General features: G+C 47.4%; 3 protein-coding genes across 3 annotated transcripts; 1 reads left to right on the plus strand and 2 right to left on the minus strand.

Annotated features, from left to right (window-relative positions):
- Positions 1-1721: 1721 nt before the first annotated feature.
- On the minus strand, positions 1722-5483 carry EMWEY_00032210 (Auxin-responsive protein IAA20, related; the record flags this gene model as incomplete). The annotated part of the gene is made up of 6 exons (XM_013481774.1): positions 1722-1760; positions 1982-2190; positions 2494-2620; positions 2945-3120; positions 3413-3813; positions 4084-5483. 6 exons carry the CDS (start codon positions 5481-5483, stop codon positions 1722-1724), a joined length of 2352 nt encoding a protein of 783 aa, XP_013337228.1.
- A 2091-nt stretch (positions 5484-7574) lies between these two features.
- On the plus strand, positions 7575-11780 carry EMWEY_00032220 (GDP-L-fucose synthetase, putative; the record flags this gene model as incomplete). The annotated part of the gene is made up of 12 exons (XM_013481775.1): positions 7575-7700; positions 8379-8432; positions 8758-8903; positions 9091-9193; positions 9464-9529; positions 9720-9802; positions 9921-10024; positions 10381-10500; positions 10683-11083; positions 11277-11312; positions 11418-11484; positions 11725-11780. 12 exons carry the CDS (start codon positions 7575-7577, stop codon positions 11778-11780), a joined length of 1362 nt encoding a protein of 453 aa, XP_013337229.1.
- A 574-nt stretch (positions 11781-12354) lies between these two features.
- On the minus strand, positions 12355-16892 carry EMWEY_00032230 (hypothetical protein, conserved; the record flags this gene model as incomplete). Its single annotated transcript, XM_013481776.1, has 14 exons — positions 12355-12454; positions 12580-12749; positions 12931-13175; positions 13451-13614; positions 13804-13929; positions 14042-14228; positions 14457-14505; positions 14665-14748; positions 14966-15129; positions 15361-15442; positions 15743-15987; positions 16199-16219; positions 16414-16479; positions 16697-16892. The coding sequence occupies 14 exons, from the start codon at positions 16890-16892 to the stop codon at positions 12355-12357; spliced, it is 1899 nt and encodes a 632-aa protein (XP_013337230.1).
- Between the last annotated feature and the right edge of the window lie 1080 nt (positions 16893-17972).

Below are 17972 nucleotides of genomic sequence, written 5' to 3' on the forward strand. Positions count from 1 at the left end.
ATAATATATATATATATATATATAGTTTACGTAAGTCCATAGTATGTACTATGCTTTTGTACATATGTATATATTTGTATGTTGGGGAAAACACACTGAATAAATAATAAGTGTAGCCGCGTATACATCAATGTGTACATGCATATGCGTGGGTACGTCGGACGGAGACGATGCGTGTGTAGATATAATTGCAGGTATGCACACAAAGGTAGACAATAACTCTGTCTTTAAGTATTGGGATGAACGACAGTGCAACCTATAATATAATTCCTACACCATAAGCCCTATGCCCTAGAATCTAAGCCCTAAAATTCAGCGTCGTGCACGCAGAACAAGGAACGACGAAATCGAGGTGGTGCATGCGAAGGGTCATGCGCATGCAGCAGTTCTTTACAGTTGCATGCAGTTGTTCTTTAGAGTTACATGAAACAGTGCTTAGCAGCTGCATGCAGGAGATCCATACAGTTGCATGTAGTTGCAAGAGAAGCTGCAGGGAAGAACTATTGCACTTCAACTGCCAGCCAAACAGAAGCAAAACAAATAAACAGTCGCCAAAAGGCACAGAAATATAAAAAACACCCCACAGCCCACAGAGGGAATAAGACGGCTATATATACTAACTATATATACTATGTAAATGTTTACGGGCATGCATTTAAATATGCATGCATATATATGCATATGTATATGCACATATATATTTACTTTTGTACGGTGCATATGCAAACAGTATATCCGTGCATGCATGCATGCAAAGATACACGCGTTGTCAGGAAGAAGCATGCATGCATGCCCGTAAAGACACACATGCATGTATGGATGTATTGCGCCATTATGGGTGTGTTAGTTTGTTTGGTTTGTGGGAAGTGATATCTGCAGAAAATGTATTCCTGAGGAATTTAAAGATTGCAAACCACTCCTCTAACGACGACGCTTCCACAGACTGGCCGTACACCACAAAACTAGTTGTAGGCCTCAACGAATAGCGGTGATCAGGCTGCTGAAACCATGTTGGATACCTGCAAGCGCAGCAGCGAGCCATGAAACCCTAAGCCCTAAACCTTAATGTTTAAACCCGCTATCCCAAACCCTATGTCCGTTAGCCTAAACGTATATTCTTATCTCTAAACCCTAAACCCTAACCGAGCAAGTGTAACGAGTAAGCCAGCCGCGCATCCAAATCACTGGAGGGCAGAGACGGTTGTTGTTTTACATTTCCGATGAAGGATAATAAAAAATAAAAGGATTAAAACACAAACCAGGAACATTTTGAAATATAATTCGTTCGACAAACTAGGAAAAACAACGAACAAAAGTAACAAACAGCACGAACAGGATCAAACGCCAAGTTGCAAAGCAAATCACCCATAGAAAGGACACAAGAGAAGAAATAACACACCAATATTATGCAGCAACACACACGTAAAATATAACAAAGAATAAGTGTTGGACAATAGCTAACAAGAAAAATGAGAAGAATAAAAGCCGAATACATACCTCTTGGGGTTGCAGCGCATTACCCAAGGCATAAGGCCAAAACCTATCTCTTCATATTGTGGAGGCACCTACAAAAAAATCGCAGAAGACGTATCGATATAAATATGTTTTGATATCTTCGAGCTGAAATTATATTTAAAATAGAGGACACGAGGGGACGCTAACAAAGAAATCGCATATCAGTACACGAAGAAACAAGCACAGACCCAAATGAATTTCTGTATTCACGGGCATACATGGGCGATTGAAGGCAAATGCTCATACTGAAAAAGAACAAACATAGAGAGAAGTGCAAATGCGGGCACTAAACATGTACACAAATGTACAGTGCAACGAAATGAGTACATGCATAAGGACATAAAAATAAGCAGGAATATAAACCTTAAATACACACAAATATAAAATACAAACGGAAGTAAAATCGGAAATGAAAATAAGTAAAAGCATAAGCATTAAATACAACGAGGAGTGTATAAAGGCGTACGTCCTTGGCCTCCACGCATAGAGAGCCAACTTGTCTATAGTCTCGAAAGTGCCTCCAAGCAGCAACTTGAGACTGCAACATCCCTCCTACAGGAGAGGAGGAAAATCCTCTTTGTGATAGAAGAGGCAAATAAAGATTGAATGGCTCGTAGCCAGGCTTTATGTCATCGGAAGGGATCTTTGCGAATAAATATGGCAAATAAGAGGTGTCTAAATAAGAAACAACCGCAGAAACAACAAACAACACACACAAGAGAAACAAACAGGCATTTTATACATCAATTTATTTATCCTTAAACTATAGTATATTGTTCAACCACCTTAGCAACGAATGCTGGCAGAAGGGCAACGTTACGAAAGCAGAGGCACACCTTAAACCCTAATTCCCTACACCCAGTAGATGACATATTTTGCAACAGAATCGACTCGCACGCACGAATTGCTACGCCTGCTGACAGCACGCCGCGAGGTATACTCACTAGAACTCCAAACCCTCAACCAGAGAACACTCACCAGAAAGGTGCCAACCCCCATGCAAGTACAGCTGAGGCGATAGCTCAGAAGGCCCTTTTCGGGTGTACGCATGTCGGTCATATACGAAATCGGCCTTTGTTTCCAAGTGGCGCAAAGACTTGTAAGGCTGAGCAACCCGCAAACCTCAAACCCTAACCCCTAATGCTCGGGCTTCAACGGCTCCCTACAGTAAGCCCATGACCGTTAGCGCGAAGGAGGGCCCAAACCCTGATCCCTAAGGTACAATGAGCTTCTAAAAGCATAATCCTAAATGCCCCAGACATTTACGCCTAGACCCCCATAAACCCCTTCAAGTTGGCTGCAAGGAGACACGGCTGCGCCCACACCTAAACCCGAGATCCTAAAGCCTAAACCCTAAATAATGCTCTACTTTGAAAAGCGCAAACGCAACAACAACTCCGCGGCAGAGCCCTAGAGCATCTTCGCTTACGATGGTGTCTGCGAGGGGGCCAATTGCATGCGGGTATTTTGTTTGTTTAATTCCTGAATGAACTTTGAAATCTTTCAATGCCATTGCGTCAACTCTCCCGGGGTAATGAACCAACACCCATCCAAATTGCTGCTGAGGTACAGGCTCGCAGAACTTCAGATGGCGCAGGCGGTCGCCTGAACATCAGCATAGAAGACTCAATGTGTGTTACATAAAAGTAGCAATGGGGGAGTAAGTTGCTTGAAACATATACGGTGCTGTATATCATCGGCAGACAATCAAAGAATGGTTTGGTGTGTTGGAAGAAAAGACGGTGTTGAATATCATAAGCCCACAGCATGCAATCTATTGCTCTGAAACCTGCTTTGCAAACGATCATTAGAGGACACGGGGAGCATATAGTGTTGTATACCGTCCCAAGCTAGCCAAATACAACAGGCGAGAAGCCGCCGGGATTGATATTCTTACCCATGGGGATTTCATCAACATCACTGGCAATAATGAGCGTCTCGTCGTCCAGGAAACCCTTTGGAATATGAGTGTTTCCGTAGTTTTGGGTGCCAGCATTAACTTGTGCGATCATGTGGAGGAGACTGTCGCGTTGAAACAGCTCGTACTCCCAGCATGCGTCCTTGTTGAGTTTTAGTAACCCCTCGCTGCATTTCTGGGCCACAGGCAGCGACGCGTCGTATGGCTGTGCCAAATGCACCACTTTATCAAGAAATAAACGGTATCGTTCTTTGTTTCTTGAGAAAAACAAAGGCTTCTGATAAACTCCTAGCGTGTGGTGGTGAGCCTCCGATACCACAAAGTAATCAACTGTGTGGTGCAACTCGTGGAAACGAACTTCTAACAAGTCCAGGTCGTAACTGCAAGCAAAAGTCAAATCCAAGCCACATACATTCGTGTACATAATCTACTCAATAATTGATGAATGTACGCATTTTATGCAGTTGACCGGTTGCAGCCGCAACAACAACACAACAAACACAACAAAAACTGGGGTTCTGTCCTCTCTACTCATGCTTACGTAATATACCGGTTGAAAGTAAAAAAGCATAAGTACACCACACTGTGATTACCCTGAGCATTTTGTGGCTAACAATAACAACCAACGACAATAAAGACGAATGGCCCACCCTAAAATAACAGTATCGACTATTTTAATCGGCTTCTTTCGAGGTTTTCCTGTGAAAAAGCCCTTGTGAACTTCTCTGGCCTGTTTGCAGTACTCGTCTATGAGCACGTAGTTGTCGTGTTCTTCGGGAATTGAAAACACATTCGAAGGCGGTTGTTGTTGCCGCTGTTGTTGTTGCTGGTGTTTTTGTCCTTGTTGCTGCTGTTGCTGCTGCACACACGATCCCTGCTCTGCTGCGTTTGCACTGCACATATCCTGCAGTGCGTCTTGTTTCTTGTGACTTAATTTTTTCTGCTTCTGGCGTTCTTCCCACTGCTGCTGCGTCAAGGGGACGACCCAGTAAGCAGGGGGTGGCCTACAGTTGGGGTCTATTTTGACTGGGGGTTCGAGTTCCAGGTAAGGGCTCATAAGGGAAAGAAACGCAAACATGTCTTGTCTGTAGAATGCATGCATGTAAGGATTTAGAGGCCAAAAGACCGTCAACAACTTGCGCAAATACTCTGCCATGTGGTACTGCCAACGCACGCGCCCCCACCAGTGCTGCAGCCGCAGAGGCATCAGCTGCAGTACAGTTTCGAGAGAAGGAGAGCATATCAGCTTCTTCAAATACTGTACTTTCTCTCTCCCCTTCTCATTCAAATGGGTATCAAAGTCCTGACAAATGCGGTTGGGGTCTCCAAGAAAACGACTAGGCAAAAACATCTGTGTTTTGACCCCTAAGGAGTGCAAGAGGAGGCTCCCCTGAGAGACTGTTAGGGGGCCCCCTTGGCGATCTTCTTCATGCAGGGCTTCTTTATGGGCCTCCACAGAAAACTCCTTGGGGCCATCCCCTCCAGCTTCCGCTTGTTCTTCATAGACGCTTCTTCCATTTTTGTTTTTGCACTTGACGTAAATCAACAATGACGACTTGAGTTCAGGGGATAACTCCAGTTCAAGGGCTTCTTGCAGTTTGGGTGAAGACAATGATTGGGTGTCTGTACTACTTAATGACTCCTCCAAATGACGCAGTTGCTTCACTAGATTCTGCCGCCGCTGAGGGTTCAGTTGCGCAAATCGAACTACCCAATGCACGGAAAGTAGCGATAAGGGGGCCTGTCCCTCCTCCTTGCCTTGTAGGACCCGAGACAGTTTCTTGTGTTGCAACAGCAGCTCGTGCGCCTGTTGCAGCACCGCAGAAGGAGCAACCGTGAGCTCAGAGTTGCTGCATATCTCGTCAGTCACCTCGTAGGAGAAAAAACCGTAGCCGCTGTCGATGAAGTTCTCTTTGAGAGAACGGCCATGGGGATCGTTCGATAGAACCAGTAAAAGATGCAAAAGAAAATGCACAGATGACGCCAAGACCAAACACAACAACACCCAACGCCCCCACTTGCCAAAGACGCGGTCTAAAATAGGAAACATGGTATTAAAAGGCGGAAACAATAGCAGTCAATGCATGCAAACCTCCGACGAGGCGCTGCTGGGAAATCGAATACTATTCAACTGTCTTTGCGTAGATCTCAGCTTTGCTGAATTAAAATCTATTTATTTGAGGACAGCTCGAAGGAAACAACTCTGAAAATGCGAAGGAAAGAACCTTCATGTGTTTTTTCTGAGAAAAAAAGTTCATCGTCAGCAATTACCCGCAAACTTTCTCCGCCGCAGTGAAGTTTCAAATTATATTTGTACTGCGCTTCATTGTTTGCAAAAAAACATTAATTAAACCATCAGACTAGAGAAACTTGCAGGTGACGACCTTGGCGCCTCGCATGCGTATCGAAAGGAAGCTTGACCAACAACCGTGAGTGGAGTCGGCGGCTTGTCTCGTACAATAGAGCAAAGCAAGTAAAGCCGCCTCAATTACCAACAAAAACACAACCAACAATTAAAATTGAGAATATCAAACAATAGCTGCAATCAAGAAGACGACTAGCGGTGTTTGGGAAGGTGTGGTGTAGTACACAGCTCGCACTCGGCTGCGACTACGTAGGCTCACAGATCAAGCTAACGGGTAAACCTGAGGAGCTGTGCACTAAAACCCAATTTTTGCCACCAAAATAACGCTAACCAAGTTTGTTAAATCACCACACAAACTTCACCCAAATGATATATAAACAGGGGAGATCCCAAATAGATCTCAACGCCCTGATCCCCTTTAGCTGGTCATTGCCTCCGCCACGCCGCTGGCCCCTCTGCCAGCCCCAAACCTCGGTACGACTGCAGCGCACTCGCGGCCTTAAGGCATCAATTTCACTCTCAGAGAGCCAGTTACTAGTTAATATTATCCCTTATGATGCTCTTTCCTATTACTGTCCTTTAAAGGCCTTCCTAGGGGTCCCTTGTAGTGCCCGTGCACTACAGAAGGTGTCGTCGGCAGTGTGCAGACAAAGCTCAGCTGCCACAAACAATACGGTCTCAGCACGCATTTAACTTCATTTAATAATTTGCCAATTGAATTCTTAGAGTATTTCATTAGTATTTACATCAAATGACATTTATTGCCAAACAACTTTGCAGTGCAACATGGTATACGGTTCTAACTCAGGCATAATGGAACAACTCCTTGAATACACGAAAATATGCATTCATCCTGCTTTGTTAAGCAATCACTGCAATTGTGTTATTATTCTTGATTAACACCCTTAGCAACCCAGGACTGTGCAATGACTTGGCTGGTTCTCTACTTTCCGAGGACGGGAAAACCAGTCACTTGAATGTTTCCGCGTCGCCAGCACTCCCGCTTTAGAGCTTTTTCAAGCCAAACTTGTTGCACCGTTCTTTGGTTTTTGATGCTGGCTGTCTAACCTGTGCTGGACCCCAACACTACCCTCTGTATTCATTTGCTAGTATACAAGCAAACGGTGCCGCGGAAGTGCCCCCAGACAGCGAATTTACGTTCTTTGCTCAGTTTGTCTCCTAGGATTCGAAGAGATATACGGTTGTTCCGTGAGGCAGAATCATCGTACCTATAGTCATCTCAACCCAAAATTCCAGTGATAAGTGTTCTGATTTCTAGACCGGCGTCTACCTCTGTTCATCGCATAAGTTGCCCCTTCTGAGGCTGGTTACGGGCCGAATATTCTTTATTTCGCTTTTTTCGTGCAAACGGCCTTCACAACGTACCAGTTGTGTACACCACACGACCTAGATGGGGTCATAGAGCCCCTCTGATGCAAGGTAGCAGATCCTTCAACCGTCAGGGGAGCTTAATGAGAACCGTCGTGAGTTGCAGCATAATCAAACGGCCAAGATAGAGCGGGCTGCTTTTGAGTTACGACGCCGCAAGTCTTCGTGGGTTACCACTAATATTCCTCATTAGTACGACACCACCTGCAGCACTGCGCGGATGATTAAAGTGCTCTTGGGCGTTGTCCGTCCTGTGACGAACTACAACTGGGTTACGTACGGTAGATTCACAGGGACAAGTTTAGGTTGTTAAACACCATTAACTCACCAACCATAGAAGCCTTCAATTGCCACTAGTACCATATAAAACAAAGAAAAACTCTTAAGATGGTCCATCAGGAGCTGGGTAAAGACAACGCGTACCATCAAACTGTCACAATAACTCCGAGCTCACTTCAGTGCTCCACCAAGGCAGCAATCGGCACTGCGGGATTGTCGCACAACAGACGAAGGGTTCGAGTGCATTTAACCTTGCTTTTCTTTACTTTAATGAGCATTATACTGGGAAGTTATATTCATTACGAGCGTTGGGATCTAGTTGCTGTGTGGAGAGGCGGCGGCGCGTTGCTTGTCCGTTCCACCAACAGCATATTTTGCCGTTCTGCTCGAGCACACGAGGCAGCCACGTGAAGGCAGCCTCCTTGTGAGAAATTATTCATTTAGATACAAATCAGTGGGGATTAGTGGAGGAGAAGGAAATTTGGCTCGTAACCATTCGTTGTGCTCCTGGAATGAGACCGGACAGACTGTTGCTGCCACGTCGGCGATCACGAGTAATGCAGCTTCCGGCTGCTTTGGTGCTCTGTGCATGCACAACATAAAACGATGCTTCTCCCCTGTATTTCTTTGAATCCATATTGAGTATTTTGAAATTCTTCCTATAATCACGTCGTCAACGGTTCTCTGGAAGCTTCTGCCAGCACCCTCCGCGGCGATCACGTGCCCTCAACCTCTCGACTCAAATGAAAAACTGCGGTAATGTATTTACCCGCATATTTGAAGTTGCAGTTAACTGATGGCATGCACATGGAACAGTGTCTCTTCAATGCTGAACTCCAGTCCCTTTGCCCGGTGTGTGTGCACGGATATCGTGCACGTGTGTGTGCGGGTGTGTGTGTGTGTGTTTTGCAGGATGTTTCTTTCCCATCGCATCAGCAACCACTACCTCAGCTGGAACAGTCGACGGTCCAGGGCTCTCTAGAAGTCCTTCTCCTCTTCACCCCATCACGATCGTACTTCAGCTGGTTTAGTTTCGTTGCTGAGCAGCCGCTGCATGCACTGTCAATTATTGAATAGACTTTGGGGAAGACGACGATAAGTTCGTAATCTCGCCACTTGTAGAAGGATTGAATTACCGAATTCGGCACATACATATACAGAACTATATGCCTGAAGACTCCCTCAGCGTAATTTTGTGTAGTAGTAGTGTAGTTTGCTTCCGATCATGAGGCGCCCCTCACTCGGCTTTGTCCGGAGGCTGACTGCAATCACACACGGGTGCACTTCACAGCAATCAACGCCAGTCTGTCTCGTATTGGGAGGCACAGGGCTGCTGGGGAGGGCCCTACGAGCCACTGTTGAGGAGCTGGAGGAACAGGCAGGTGACCTGGAAGGCTACCATTTCGTATTTGTTGGGTCAAAGGACGCAGACCTCAGGTAAAGAAGGCGAGCGCAACAGCTGCCCATCATACGTTAATTTTCAAGACTGCCAAGCTACTGTAAATGGGGGCTCCAATGCCTCGACAAAACAACACAACATGTACCTAGCGCGAACTGAATTCACAGATACTATTTATGAATTGCGTCGTTTGTAGAGGTGCATCTGCGCTGTTTTCAATTTCAGATCCTGGCCAGAAACAGAGTCTCTCTTTCAAAAGTACCAGCCCAGCGCACTGATTCACTTAGCTGCCAAAGTTGGGGGCCTTTACGAAAACATGAGGAATAATGTGGGTGACCCATGCAAAGATGTGATAATCCCCTCCAATTGTACTTAGCATTTACGAACGCTTTTCCGAGCTATGTGTGTGTATATTTATGCATGTACTGACGACCTGTGAATGTAAATACGTGTTTAATGCTTATGGGCGTATGTATATGTGTTCATATGCCTGTATCTGCATGTATTATTACCTCTGCAAGGACACAGCTTAGGGCTGGCATTCCGTCTTCTGATGTTCTACTCAGTAGTGTTTGCTTGGTTGCGCTTCGCTGTACAGGAGGCATTCCTTCGTGAGAATGTGCTCATCAACACAAATGTCGTCCGGGCCGCTGTAGAAGCACGGGTACGCATGGTCTGTGTACTGTACGACATGCAGTTGTCCTGGGTTAGACGTTGATGGTGGACGACTCATGCTTAGGGCCTATTGTCTAAGGAAAATCAGCCGCAGCGCGTCTACGGTTTATGGTGTAGGCTTAAGGGCCATGCACACAAGTGCATTGCTCAAACTGAAGTGCTTCGTTTTGTTGTATCAGGTGCACCGGGCGATATTTTGCCTTTCCACTTGTGCTTACCCGGAGACCACCCCGCAGCTCCCTCTCGTCGAAGAGTACCTCCAGTAGGTTGTTTCCTAGCTTAGACCTCAAATGGAATACCGTACCTGGCGGCTAGAAGCTTATTGCTTCGCCAGTTGCAGTCTTGTGCAGTGTAGAGAGTGAGTGGATTTTTGAACGCAGCTTGTCCCCTTCTCACCCTTCAAATGAAGGGTATGCAGCGGCCAAGCGCTTATTGGAACAGCAGGTTCGTTTCAGTCGTCAGCAACTCCAGGAGAACAATCCCGGTAAGTCGTGGCTAGGTGCAGGTAGACCCGCAGCTGAATTTTGCTGAGAGGGAATTTTCTCTGGGCCCTTCTCACTCAGTTTGAGGTGATTATTATGTTTATGTGTAAATGTGTAATGCATATCCATGTGCATATTGTATGAGCATGAACACCATGGATAGGAGGCTTGCATGTGCAATTTTCGGTGACGTTACTGTTCTGTGTATATTTCCGAACTAGTAGCACCTGCTGCCGTAGTATGGATGTGTACCTTGGAATTGGGCTGTTAAATTAATTTCTAGTGTCCTTCATTGATGCTTTAAAAGTTACCAGAACATGGTAAGAGCATGGTGTTACTCGCGACCATTTGTTTGCAGGCCAAACGTTTGTTTGGATATGCGTCCTGCCGTGCAATCTCTACGGACCGTTCGACAACTTTGAGCTGAATACAGCACACGTGCTTCCAGCTCTAGTCCATAAAACGGAGATCGCCAAGCGTACGTTTATGTTGGGCTGCGGTCGTTGCGTATCAGCCTCAATTTTGTACACACCCCCGGTTCATCTAGTAGTTTACAGATAAGCTGAGCTGTCTGCATGCGTTGTTAGTTGGACATCTCGTGGGGTGGGTTGAATAAACAGATGAATGTACGTCATATTGCGTACCGGAGTGGCTCCACAGGCGACGGCACTCCCCTCATCGTGCGTGGAAAAGGAGCTGCCTTGAGGCAATTTCTGTTCAGTGACGATGCAGCTCGTCTGTTATTGCTGTTGTTGGTGAAGCGGCAGATTCCTGAGACCCATACTTTGTTGAACATGTGCCCAGACCTTCAGGACAGCGGTACGGCTGTTCTGTCGCGCGGGTTGCTTGATAGCGCGAGGGCACGTTTTATCGTCACAAGCATCCGTGATGGAGTGGGCAATGAGGAGGCAGGCAGTGCAAATATTTGTGAAGTGGCCAATTGCCCTTCATTGACACATCTTCCAGTTGTGACGATGCGTGTCGATGTTTCTGCAGAAATATCCATAGAGGACCTGGCATTGATGATCAAGCGGTGTGCGCAGTTTGACGGCCCTATAGAGGTCAGATAAAGGGGCACTCGTCAGTGTACCTTCCATTGTAACTTGTGAATCATAATCGTACTCGTACATGTTTGTGCCTGGGAAGATGTACAGAGCTCAGATGACTGTCTGCACTGATTCTGTTTTTGAGGTTGACAGTAGACTATTCCTCCGTCACCTCACCTATTCATTATGTTGGCTGCGGTGCCTTCAGTTTGATGAGGCCGCCTCTGAAGGAATTCTAAGAAAGGTGAGCAGCACGTCACTATGCAGCATCACCGTCGGAATGCAGCTGTTCGTTGGATCCAGATATCTAAATGTTATTAGAGAAACATACCTGTGTGCTTCCGCGCAGCCGGCAGACAACTCCAAGCTAAGGAGTGTCGTTGGCCACGAATTTCTGTTTACTCCTTTGGAAGAAGGTGCGCAGGTTCTTTATGGTCTAGGCACTATTGCAACGCTGTTGCATGTAGTGTTGCTTGATTACATATTTTCCTCATGCATGTCTACCAAGGTCTGGAACATGAACCTTGGTGGATTACCTACATTGCAGCCCGTGTCTGTGGCGGATGGCTGAATCCGAGGCGGTGCCTCAAATGTGGGCACATTGAGCCTTCGGCAATACATCGTACTGTAAGCTTGAGTGGTCTGGTGGATTGCAGGAGTACAGAAGACTATCGACTGGTTCAGAGAGAATTCTGAAGTTGCTCGGACGTGAGTGGCAATGACGGCTCCCTCAAGAAGGTGCTGGTATCTATCCCATCGGCACATTTTAAACATGCCAGGTGTGCACCTTAACGCCCATCTGGAGATTCTGGTGGCACCATTAGCCACGAAAGGCGCAACGGCAACGAAATACTTGTGTCTAAGGTTTCACAGCTTGCCTACATGTGGAATTTTCTTTTGACCGGAACCGGACTTGCTGCATTGATATAACGTTCGTATCTTGCCACGTGTTAACAGCACACGCACGCACCTTGCGTGGGAGAAGACGAAGGAAAGACCTTGCTTTCTTTCGCAATGTGATTTCGTCCGTTGAGAGAGCACAGCCAGGTGGCTACAACCCCTGAATACCAGCGGCAATAGCCCCCGCTCACGAGAATTGCCAATTCAAACGTATGCCCCTGTGCGCAACTGTTGGGCACTAAGAGGTGACAAAAAAAATTACTGCGTATGCCAAAACAATTCCACTGCCTCAATCTTCCGCTGGAGTGCCCCCTCATGCATCGGAAGACCAGAGGGGCAAACAGCCCTAACCGAAAGCGCGTGGGGGCAAAAGGGAAACTTTGATTTTACTGCAGCTTCGTACGCTCCTCACTAGAGCGTAGTAACTGCTCCATGTAAGCATTATTTCTCTCCGCAGCGGTGAGGGGTTGAGACGATGGGGTAGTTCTGCACAAACACATTAGCACAGATGACCAGTGGATCTGCATCGTAGGCGGTGATAGATGGGGCGCCATGGTGTGCGTGGGGCGTGATGGTACGGAAAGAACACCTAAAGGAATGTGCGATCTTACTGCGGCAAACCGAGAGCGCCCTTAAGTGATCCCTTAGCAGCTTCCAGCTTGCTGCCCTGCGAAGTGGCGTGAGAGCCAATGACGGTGCCAACAGGTTCCATGCCAATACCCAATCCATTGGTACCAGTTCCCTTCCAGCCTTCTGCCAGCGAAATTGGCCGGTACAACGTCTGAAATGGGGAGACAAGTATCAAATTTTCACTTATGTGATGTGCTCTACAGGAGCCACTATATCACCTTTCAGAGTGCGTCATATCGATGAAAGTGAATTCAATCTGCGAAACCTGAACAGTTGAAGGTTACGTAACTCGAGGCAGCAGCAGGTGGCGGCGTTTCTCGTTGGTTGCTTACTTCCTCACTGAGCGCCATGTCCCGGGCTCTCTGAATGGTGCTGGGGATGAACTGTTCCTGAACGCGCGGCGGAGTAGCGGTGAAGTAGACATTGCGGCGCCTCTGCGCCGAAGGCAGATTGCGAAAATAGTGCGGAGCATAGGCTACGGGGAGAGGAATGCCACCCCCCTGTGAAGGAGGTAGGCCGATTGCCGCCGTTGGATCCCCCCTCTCAGGCCCAGCAGACGGCCGTATGGCTGAAGAATCTTAATTATGCCAAACGCAACGCAAACACGCAAATGCACGAAACGATACTCCCTATATCTTCCTGAAGTCATCGGAGCTCATGGTTATTGCCCTCTGGGCAGCTTAATTCATCGGTTTGAGCAACACACTCGCTCAAGCTGAGAACAGGTGTTGCTGCTTGGTCAAGGCCTAAGATGCGTCGTTTGACTGGTTGCAGACCGATAATTCGGTGTAATGCTCTGCTCACTGGCTTGGTCTAGTTCTGAGGACAGTACGGACCACGCGTGGCACGCACGACATGGAGCTGCTGAGTACTTTCGGCCCGCTGAAGCAGCCTCTTGCTCCTGCGCGCGTTTCAGTTGCTCCTTCAGTGCCTGGATTTCCTTGGCATGGTTCTGCATCCTCGCGCTTAAAATCAAAATCCAAAAGGCTCTCAGCACCTTAGCCTTCTCACTTGTCCTGTTCGACGCACCCACAAGCGTGCACAAAACACTATCTACTCTGTGAAGGGTGCCTAAGTTGTTCTCTATATAGGTTTTCAGGAAATCAACAAGGTAGTAAGCAGCATCATATCTATCTAATCAAAAACCTCAGTTGAGATCATGTTCGGCAAAGGCAGCGAACAGACTTCCAAACCAGCACTCCTACCTAACAAAAGACGTCACTAGCGCACATCCAGTGACGATAGTTTCCTTTCTAAACTCCACATTTGTTTTGTTGATTGCCTTTTCCATTGTACGCACTACGGACTCCGCCACGCAGTGAGAGTATAGACTGAGCAAGAGAGAACACACGCACATACAGTGATCTACTGGAATGCTATACATTTGAAAACCTTTAGCCTGAAGTGCGTACTGAAGTGTGTTTCTGAGCCTTGGGGGCACACCGGCTGAATGCATAGGATAGAAGCCTAGTTTCCCCAATCTTGAGGGTTGAGCAAACAGAACGCAGGTTTGTCTTTGCAAGCTCCATTTCAGCTTGCTTATTACTGGTGCTGTGAAGAGACTGTGCCTTCATCAAACCGTGCGACTCGGTTGCCTCCTTATGGAAACCTTTGCTCATGCTACGGCTAGCTGCACAAGCAATACAGGCAGCCACAGGAGACTGAAAAGCCAGTCCCTAAAGTATGTCTTGTACGCGTTGAAGAACGGAAATGTTGCAAGGACCCCCATATAAGCTTCGAGAATACAGAAGAGACAGTAGGCAGTACACAAGTTGTGAGTATTCTTGAATAGACTGAAACGTGATCGTAAAATGCTCATGAACAACAATAAGTGCGTCAACTGCTTGGTAAGAAATACCACCACTTTCGATGGGCCGTTCATATGACTCCTGAGAAGGCAGATTTCCCTGCACAGCAAAGATGCACGCAATTTCCAAGGCAAATCAACCAACACTTCTTTTCATGCTCCGCTAGCTGCTGTCACACGCAGAGACAACAGCAAACCGTGGCACTTGCATCCAGCAAGAATATAAATTCTGCCATGTGCATGCCCTATTTCAACGCACATCAAGTTTGCCGGCAACAATTGCTTCTTGTTGCAGCAGACGATCTCGACGCTTATTCTCGGTTTCGTGTTGCATCTCCTGGATCTACGCACACATAGAAGAAAACGAGTGACACAGCAAAACTAAAGTTGCATTAGCAACTCATGGGCAGCGTAGGAGAGGGGCGCCCTTCCTGGAAGGCAGGATTGCAGTGTGCGCAACCAGACAAAGCCTCCCAGCAAGGCACTGTCTGCAGTCACTAGGCGAAGTTCTTGAACACACTCATTCCTTCCAAGAAAACACAATTAAAGTTGACGCTCACCTGTGCCTGAAGCCTCTCATTCTCAGCCAAAAGTATAAGCTGCTCTTGCCTGAGCAGCCTTAGATGGCTGTCAGTGTACGACTGAACACCGCATGCGAAACCATGAGTTGCACGGAAAACAGCATGGTCGGTGCCAACTGCATTCTCAAGCAGTTTGTACAGAGCTGCATACACACAATGATGTAAAGAAGCACACACGCACATGGAAACACGCCTTAATCACCACCGAGCGCAAATGTGTTGTTCGTTGGGGCTACAAGGAGTCGTGCAATTCATTGGCTTTCTTTATGGGCAAGCGATACAGTGGGTCTGTCACTCGCCTTCCCGTTTTACAGAAACCAGCACACTGTTGTTCGTGTACAGTTGTGACATGTACTGGAGAGCCCTTCCTTTACGCAGTGCTTTAAATGTCAACTTTCTCGCCTCGGCGAGGGGCAAAGAAGTTTCTTGCAGCAGATGCAGTTCGTCGGAGGTGTTCTTCAGCAACAGCACCCAGAAAGGAAGAAATGATGGAGCACATGATGGAACTGCGAATTGGAGGGACGATGTTGGGCACTAGAGCTATATATTGGGCTCGCTAAAGCAGGCCAAGTGAAGCAGCAAGCACTGATAGGGGAAGTCTGCGCAGTGGCAAAAACGCTCGTCGACGCTTTGGTCAACAAGGATGTACGAGGCCTTTCACTTGCCTGGTGCGGATGAGTTTAAAACCATATGCATACACCATGCACTCCTCTGGCAAAATGAGGGACTGTACCTTGAAGATACCTCAAAACTAACCTGCAGCTGCGTTTTGAGTCTCTTTATTTCGCTCTCATACGCGCTCGTTCGGGCAGCCATTTCCTCCTGGTGAGCGCGTTCGTTGTCCACAACCTGCTGTTTGAGACGGCTAATCTGCTCCTTGTAGTTCTTAGCATCTTCCTCATATTGTTTAATCTCGACATTCATCCTTCGCTCAAAATGCCGTAACCTCTTGATTTCCTCGGCTGCCTCCGTCAGCGTGAGGCGCACCACCCGCTTCTTCGCTACAAACGAATTCGGAGCACAGCAGCATGAAGTGGTGATAACTGAAAGACCCGTGCCACAGCTGAGTTGCATAAAGAACTAGCACCCCACTGGCTTCTTTAGAGTGTAGTTCAACAGAACCCATGCAAAGTAAGCTGCAACAATTAGTGGCAGTGCGTAGAGGCGGGCCGCGCTTAACCCTTCTGCCACTTAGGAAAGCAAATAACTTACGCTCAGCTGGATTGTCCGTCGCTGCATCACACGACCCCACACCGAAGAAATGACAAAACAGTCATGACTCCCTCTATCGGTTTGCATGTGCTGTGATACATATAGATGCAGGCACTATGTGCAGGCGTCTGCAAAGTATATTGGCCTCGCCTTGCTGCGCTTGTAGGAAGTGAATGAGAGGCCCAATAATGCGGGAATATCTATGTGAAACTCACGAGACACAGCATCTCCGTCACCATCCACAGAAGAGGCCAGCTTCTTGGGTTCACCAGTCGTATCCCCTGAGTACGAGCGAAATCACAAATCCGAATTTATCGCCTTGGTTCCACTCCCAGGCTCTACATATTTTCTTTAAGAGTAATACAATTTCGTTTCTTAAACACCATAGCAAGGACAAACAGTATAAGCATGCGACAAGGATACATCGTGAACTGGTTTACAAAGAGGAGCAATGATGCTCGGAATAGGGACAGCAGATATGAGTTGGCGGCCACCGACCTCTCCCCAAGGACCCTCCCCGGCGACTGCCGTCCACGCTGTCACTTCCCTCGCCATTGGATTCCAGTGGCCCTCCTCTGGTGTTCGACTTCACCCCAGACGCCCGATGTTTTAAAGCTGAGGAAGTTCGAGGTGGAGTTTCAAGATTCTGCGAGGCCCTCTTAGAGGAAGAGGGCCTCGGCGAATCGCGCCCCATCTTCAGAATGAGTTTTGTGTGCAAACGATTGGCAAAGCAAGTCTCAGTCGGACATGGCACGGCCTGAAGAAGCGAATGAGTGCTTCTCGTGACGGTTCGGTTTCATAACGAGGGACCAAAGGGCACATGGGAAATGGTAATCCAGGGCTTTCCTACCCGTGAACGAACCCTTCCTTTCTCACTCTCGAGAAATCTACGGTGTTGGGGATGCTGAACAAGAAAACTTTCTGCAGATGTCGATATATGCTGCAGGTGCCGACACCACTGGATAGTTGCAGCTGAACTCCAGAGACTCAAGCGCTGCAGGAGCACTTCGAAAGGTAAATGGGATGAGAAGGGCCTCTGGAGACAATCGGCCAACTCCTGATCCCTCCGCAGAAAGGCGACTGCTACGCAACCAGAAGGTCAGGCATATCCTGGGGATCTAGAAGAGGGAAAAAGACACACACCACCTCCAGTCGCGTGAATGAGCTCGTGCTGTTAGGACATAGTACCCAGCAAGAGACATCTCCGCCAATTATATGCAGCCGAATCAAAAATCCCTCATTTCTTTCCCAAGTGGATGTGCTGCTGCTGTAGCCGACACTGGCCTTATATTGCAAGCTCGCGGCGCTGGACCACTGGGCACAGGTAAACGGCACAGTTGCCCCCCGTACTTATTTATTGCTACTTGTCGAAAGTCAACTAATACCTGTAAAATAAACTGCCGTATTTACAAGCGTTCCAAGTATCGTAGGGACGGGGGCTGTAGTTAGAAAGTCCCTGTAAGTTGCTCCTGGTGGGCTACACCCCAGCAGCCTGCAGCTGTACAGCAGTACAGCAGCAGAAGCAGCAGTTTTGTTCCCTTTTCATATGAGCTGTTGGCATTTAAAGTTAATAACGAAGAAAAATCTAAAAGGCCACTTTCGAGAGGCCCTCGCCCTCATGCATGCATTGCTACCTTCAGCCAGCAATGCAATGGTTGAGGAAGCCGACCAGTACAGAGCTGGTTTCAAGAACCAAACTTCAATTATGCCTCTAACGGATGCTCCTAATAAAAATTTCTCATCTAAAAGAACTAGTAACAAGACAAAATATATT

This window comes from Eimeria maxima, genomic scaffold (assembly GCF_000499605.1).
Source record: "Eimeria maxima Weybridge genomic scaffold, Emw_scaff416, whole genome shotgun sequence".
Taxonomy (NCBI): domain Eukaryota; phylum Apicomplexa; class Conoidasida; order Eucoccidiorida; family Eimeriidae; genus Eimeria; species Eimeria maxima.